At 45.2% G+C, this 6,581-nt stretch overlaps 1 protein-coding gene across 5 annotated transcripts in view; it reads right to left on the bottom strand.

Moving 5' to 3' along the window:
- amph (amphiphysin) overlaps positions 1–4,950 on the bottom strand; it is a 38,308-nt gene extending 33,358 nt beyond the window's left edge. For 3 of the 5 annotated variants that reach the window (XM_038719103.1, XM_038719104.1, XM_038719100.1), the window contains exon 1: positions 4,818–4,886. In XM_038719103.1, the coding sequence (XP_038575031.1) occupies positions 4,818–4,886 (69 nt within the window). Of the gene's footprint in view, positions 1–4,817 lie in introns of all 5 variants that reach the window. The other 2 variants (XM_038719102.1, XM_038719099.1) reach the window with 1 other exon arrangement.
- Positions 4,951–6,581: the final 1,631 nt, after the last annotated feature.

Below are 6,581 nucleotides of genomic sequence, written 5' to 3' on the forward strand. Positions count from 1 at the left end.
AGAGCAGGCCAACCAGGACTTCTAGACAGCACTACAGTGTGTGACAACTCGTAACCTCTCACCTGGTCATTCCTTCTATGACGAAACTGAATCTATGTACCTCTATGAAGGTGCACCCTACTTTCCACGTGTCCTTGCTCGAACCTCCGGCCAAACCCCTTCCACCCCCTAGGTCATTGACAATCATCCAGTCTTCACTGTGCAGCAAATAACGGATGTTCACAATTGGGGCTCAGGATTTCAGTTTCTGGTCAACTGGGAGGGATATGGGCTGGAGGAGAGATCCTGGGTTCCCCATTGTTTAATTATGGATGCTACCCTCACTCGGGACAGGAGCTTGTATCAAACTATAAATAGCTAGGAATACAGCTGGATAACAAGCTGGACTGGTCCCGCCACATGGAGGCAGTATATAAAATGGGTGAAAGCAGGCTGTTATTTTTTAAGAAGGCTGTGATCTTTCAATTTGCCAGCCCCTGCTGTGCACCTTCTATAAGACTGTTGTGGACAGTTTTCTGTTATTTGGTGTGGTGTGCCAGGGTGGTGAGCGTTTGCACATCAAACAGGAACACACTCAGTAAACAGAATCACCCCAGTGGTACATCTTGTCACCTTTATTATTTGTGCTTTACACCATTGACTGCAGGACCATGAAGTGGGCCATGGACCAGTACTGGACAATTTCATCAAATGGTGTAATGTCTCATACTTGGAACTCAATGTCTCAAAGACAAAAGATATGCTGATCGACTTCCGCTGAAACCCTCCTGTCATTGTATAGACTTTTATCAGTGGCAGAGCTGTAGAGACAGTAAGCCAGTATGGGGACTTGGGCACCTTCCTGGATGATAAATTGACTTTTGATGCCGACACTGACTCCACCTGTAAAAAGGCCAAGCAGAGATTGTTTTTCGTGAGGGGTTTTAACATTGATCGCTTTTGAAAATATTTTTTTCATCTGTTATTGAGTCAATTTTAACATTTGCAATGATCTGCTGGTTTGGTAACCTCAGCATGGTTAACAAAATAGGCTGAGAAAGATAGTTAAAGTTTGCCAAAAGACTTTTGGCACTAATTTGAATGATCTTGACCATGTTTATAAAGAGAGAGCCATTCGGAAAGCAAAGGCCATCTTGGTGGACCCTCGACACCCTCTTCTTGCAGAATTTTAACTCCTGCCATCAGGGAAGAGGTACGCTTTCCCTAGGAGGGACAAATCAAACTGATATTTGAGATAAGTTGTTCCATCAACTGTTGGGTTTTTAAAAGAAGCTGTAGACCTGGCTGCTGTTTTATTATGTATTATTTTATCTATTTTTGTTTTTAGTATTATTATTATTATTATTAAAGGGCATAGCATATTTTAGCTACATTTATTTAAAAGGTTTTACTAACTAATAGATCACTGCTGCCTGCGAGGAATGAATGTGGTTGCTGCTGCTAATGTAACAAATGTAAATCCCTGTGAAGGATCAATAAAGTATCTATCTATCTTTTACGGGAGCACCCGTATAAACCAGGTTGAGTATTTTGTTATTTTTCTCCTGGGATCTGGTTCATCTCCATACCTGCTGGCAATCCTCTCAACAAGCCTGCTGCTGAAACAGTCCTGGTCTCCAGTCAGTCAGCAGCAGGTTGTTTCCATCCTTACTGCTCTTTTTGTCTTTTTGCTCCATTTATTTTTCCTGAGCTACAGAACTCTGGTGCCACACTGCCGGCCTCCTGCCGTCACACTTCCTAATCCCTCAGCAATGTCGTTTGTCATTAAAAAAACATTTCACCTTTGAGTCTGTGTGGGACTAGAGTAGATTTTTGTCCGTGAAACAGGAAACAGAACTAGACCTGAAACACGTATTAAAACTACTGAACTGTGAAGCAGCTCGGCTACAGTGACTCTGACCTGTGTTTAATATTTAATAAGTCTGGGTTGTATTTCTGGCTGAAACCTCGTGACACCTGCTGAACGTGTCCCTGAACACAGCACAAAAGGTGTTTCTGTTACAGCTGAAAGAAAACCTTTACTGTCAGCTGGTCTAAAACCAACAGAAACAGTGTATTCTACAAAACTGGAAATCTGAATTCCACATTACATTATTTAGTGGAAACATGTCCTCCTATTGTCTTCTACTGAATGTTGTTCTATACACATTATTAACATCCATTAGGACACAGCACCATGGACAGTCCTCACTGCCCAATCAGAAATGGGTAATGTTTCACCACCATGGACAGTCCTCACTGTCCAATCAGAACCGGGTAATGTTTCAGCACCATGGACAGTCCTCACTGTCCAATCAGAACCGGGTAATGTTTCAGCACCATGGACAATCCTCACTGTCCAATCAGAACCAGGTAATGTTTCACCACCATGGACAGTCCTCACTGTCCAATCAGAACCGGGTAATGTTTCAGCACCATGGACAGTCCTCACTGTCCAATCAAAACCGGGTAATGTTTCAGCACCATGGACAATCCTCATTGTCCAATCAGAACCGGGTAATGTTTCAGCACCATAGACAGTTCTCATTGTCCAATCAGAACCGGGTAATGTTTCAGCACCATGGACAGTCCTCACTGCCCAATCAGAACCGGGTAATGTTTCAGCACCATGGACAGTCCTCACTGTCCAATCAGAACTGGGTAATATTTCAGCACCATGGACAGTTCTCATTGTCCAATCAGAACCGGGTAATGTTTCAGCACCATGGACAGTCCTCACTGTCCAATCAGAACTGGGTAATGTTTCAGCACCATGGACAGTCCTCACTGCCCAATCAGAACCGGGTAATGTTTCAGCACCATGGACAGTCCTCACTGTCCAATCAGAACCGGGTAATATTTCAGCACCATGGACAGTTCTCATTGTCCAATCAGAACCGGGTAATGTTTCAGCACCATGGACAGTCCTCACTGTCCAATCAGAACCGGGTAATATTTCAGCACCATGGACAGTTCTCATTGTCCAATCAGAACCGGGTAATGTTTCAGCACCATGGACAGTCCTCACTGCCCAATCAGAACCGGGTAATGTTTCACCACCATGGACAGTTCTCATTGTCCAATCAGAACCGGGTAATGTTTCACCACCATGGACAGTCCTCACTGCCCAATCAGAACCGGGTAATGTTTCAGCTCCATGGACAGTTCTCATTGTCCAATCAGAACCGGGTAATGTTTCAGCACCATGGACAGTCCTCACTGCCCAATCAGAACCGGGTAATGTTTCAGCTCCATGGACAGTCCTCACTGTCCAATCAGAACCGGGTAATGTTTCAGCACCATGGACAGTCCTCACTGTCCAATCAGAACCGGGTAATGTTTCAGCACCATGGACAGTCCTCACTGTCCAATCAGAACTGGGTAATGTTTCAGCACCATGGACAGTCCTCACTGTCCAATCAGAACCGGGTAATATTTCAGCACCATGGACAGTCCTCACTGTCCAATCAGAACCAGGTAATGTTCTAGCTCCATGGACAGTTCTCACAGACTATTCAGAACAGGGTAATGTTTCAGCACCATGGACAGTTCTCATTGTCCAATCAGAACCGGGTAATGTTTCACCACCATGGACAGTCCTCACTGCCCAATCAGAACCGGGTAATGTTTCAGCTCCATGGACAGTCCTCACTGTCCAATCAGAACCGGGTAATGTTTCAGCACCATGGACAGTCCTCACTGTCCAATCAGAACCGGGTAATGTTTCAGCACCATGGACAGTCCTCACTGTCCAATCAGAACTGGGTAATGTTTCAGCACCATGGACAGTCCTCACTGTCCAATCAGAACCGGGTAATATTTCAGCACCATGGACAGTCCTCACTGTCCAATCAGAACCAGGTAATGTTCTAGCTCCATGGACAGTTCTCACAGACTATTCAGAACAGGGTAATGTTTCAGCACCACAAAAGCTAAGCCTAACATCAATCAATGATTTGATTCTTTGGTCACAAACAAGACATGACGATGCACGAGAAGACAACAAGATTTTTAACACTATTTTGAAGAAATAATAAATAAGGGGGGGGTCCTCCCCCAGAAAATTTAAGCATTAAAAACTTTATTTCCCCAAATTACAGTGGAAATATCTTTATTTATATAAAGGAAAACATTCAGCTGGTAAGTGACGTTCATAAATATAACAGAACATAATGCAGAATTCAGCAGCTTGTTTTTTTCTTTTTGACATTTCAAAATGTGGTGGGGACATGTCCCCAGCATCCCCAGCTTACAGGAGACCTATGAATAGATATAGTATACACGTATGTGCAGTATATCCAGTGATTTACTGACTGCGCCTTCTCCTATAAATAACGTGAAGGTAGCTGATCTGGCGACAGAAGTGACGTCATCACGCCACAGAAGGGCATCCCCCCGCCCGACCTTGGAGCAGGAGAACACCTCCTCGCCATCATTTATTTAAAGCCTGAAACACACGCGCGGCATGTTTCACCGCATTTGTGATGTCATCGAGATGTGTTACAGTTAATCCACAGTCGGACTGCATCAGCCAATCAAAACGCTCTCCGTCAGCGTCTGATGATTTTACTGTTTTTATATGCTGAATAAATGGAAACACTTGGAGCCCCGCTCTGTGCGGATCAGTACCGGATAGTAAATGACTAAATACCGGAAACACCGGAAAGATTTGGATTATTGTGGAATAAGAGCAGAAAGAAACGCTCCACAGGCCCGCAGCCTCCCACAGCCTCCCACAGCCATATAATCTGTTCTCCTCCATCTGTCCTCCACCGTCTCCTCCTCCTAAATCCCCCCATCTTCATCTTCATCTTCATTATCATCATCACAGCTCTTACCTTCTCCTGCGCTCGGTTCAGCCGTTTCTGCACGTTTTTAGCGAAGATTCCCGTTTTGATTTCCGCCATGATGACTGCAGAGAGAGAGAGAGGCGGATTAACAAGGAGAGAGAGAGACGTGCTGACAGGAGGCTCTGTGTGTGTGTGTGTGTGTGTGTGTGTGTGTGTGTGTGTGTGTGTGTGTGTGCGCGCGCGCGCGGGGGGGGGGGCGGTGCTTAAAGCGACAGTCAACTGATTGTGGGTTTTTTAATAAAACTGTATTTTAGTCACTCAGATCAGCTGCTGGCAGGGGCAGGTCACAGGTAAACACATTCATCATGTCTCAGAGGTTCACCTGAAGGTGTTTGTGTGCAGCTGGACCACATTACACATGCGCTATTTTGGCATTTCCAGTAAACAGGAAGTGATGTAACCTGCTGTTTGATCAGATAAGCTATTTGCCTCAGCAGGCATTCAGAACATCAGACATACAGAATTAAACAGGACCATTCAGCAGTGTGCAGCAGACACCAATGCACCATGGGTTGTTTTAGCTCACCTGAAGCAGGCCATAGGTGACCTGCACTGCTGCACAGGGCCTGGAGACAGCTCAGCAGGAATACGTTTTTAATAACTGCCACCATCTGAAGGACAGTGTCCACACATGGACCTCCAACCAGCTTCTTATGCAGTTCCTACTGTCACAATTAAAAGCCCTTTCCACAGACAGACTGACGGACCAGATACAGGACTTTTTACAGAACAGGAAACAGCAGGTGTTGGTAAATGGTGCCCCTTTGGACCTCTGGTTCCACAGCGATCTGTGCTGGGACCTATACTCTTGTCAGGGGTGGGCTTGCTGAGACAATAGGGACTGGACCCCAACACAGTAGGCAGGTACACAGGATGGCCAGCAACAAGCAGGTCCAGAGGCCTGTTGCACAAAAGTAGAATTTAGAAATTCAGGATAAGAGATAAAGCCAGGCTTGATCAGAGCATCCTGGCTTTATTAGTTTCACAAAGGCCAAACCAGCTCAGAAGGTGCGACTATGTCAAGCCAGGTGGAAGTAATTCAGATAAATGGGCGTCAACAACTTTCATAAAGAGACCACACGGTCGATCACAGATTCACTTCAAGTCGCGCACAGCGTACTTTATTGGCTGTTACTCACCGTGTGTAAAGGTTTACGATGAAAAAATGCACATAATATAAAAAAAAGATACCAATTCTATTCTCATAGTATTGTGTTTATATATATATACTGTATATATATATATCTAAACACACACGCTACCTAAAAAATACAACAAGCTGTCGATACCTGAGGCTCTGGAGACTGCCAAACAAAGACTCACCGCTCTGGCTACCCGCCTAAAGGGAGAAGCAGAAGCCAGGAGAATAAACTGGATGTTCTAGGAGAACATATGGGAGAAAGAGGCATTACAACACCAATGCTCAGTGGCTAGTGGATCTAAGAACAGATCACAGCAATCTCCCAGAACAAGATCCAGTAACCATTACAACGGCAGACATCCAAGAAAGAGTGGCAGGTATGAAGAGCTGGACAGCACCAGGCCCTGACATGATCCAAACCTACTGGCTGAAGAAACTAACTGCACTCCATGAAGGCCTGGCAGCATAAATGAACCAACTGCTGATGGATGGGACCCACCCAGAATGATTAACCCAAGGACGGACAGTCTTGATCATGAAGGACCCCAGAAGGGAACAATCCCATCCAACTACCGGCCAATAACCTGCCTCTGCCTCTGCACAACATGGAA

This window comes from Micropterus salmoides, unplaced genomic scaffold, assembly GCF_014851395.1.
Source record: "Micropterus salmoides isolate LMB-PRFRI ecotype aquatic unplaced genomic scaffold, ASM1485139v1 Ms_hic_scaffold_14, whole genome shotgun sequence".
NCBI classification, from domain to species: domain Eukaryota; kingdom Metazoa; phylum Chordata; class Actinopteri; order Centrarchiformes; family Centrarchidae; genus Micropterus; species Micropterus salmoides.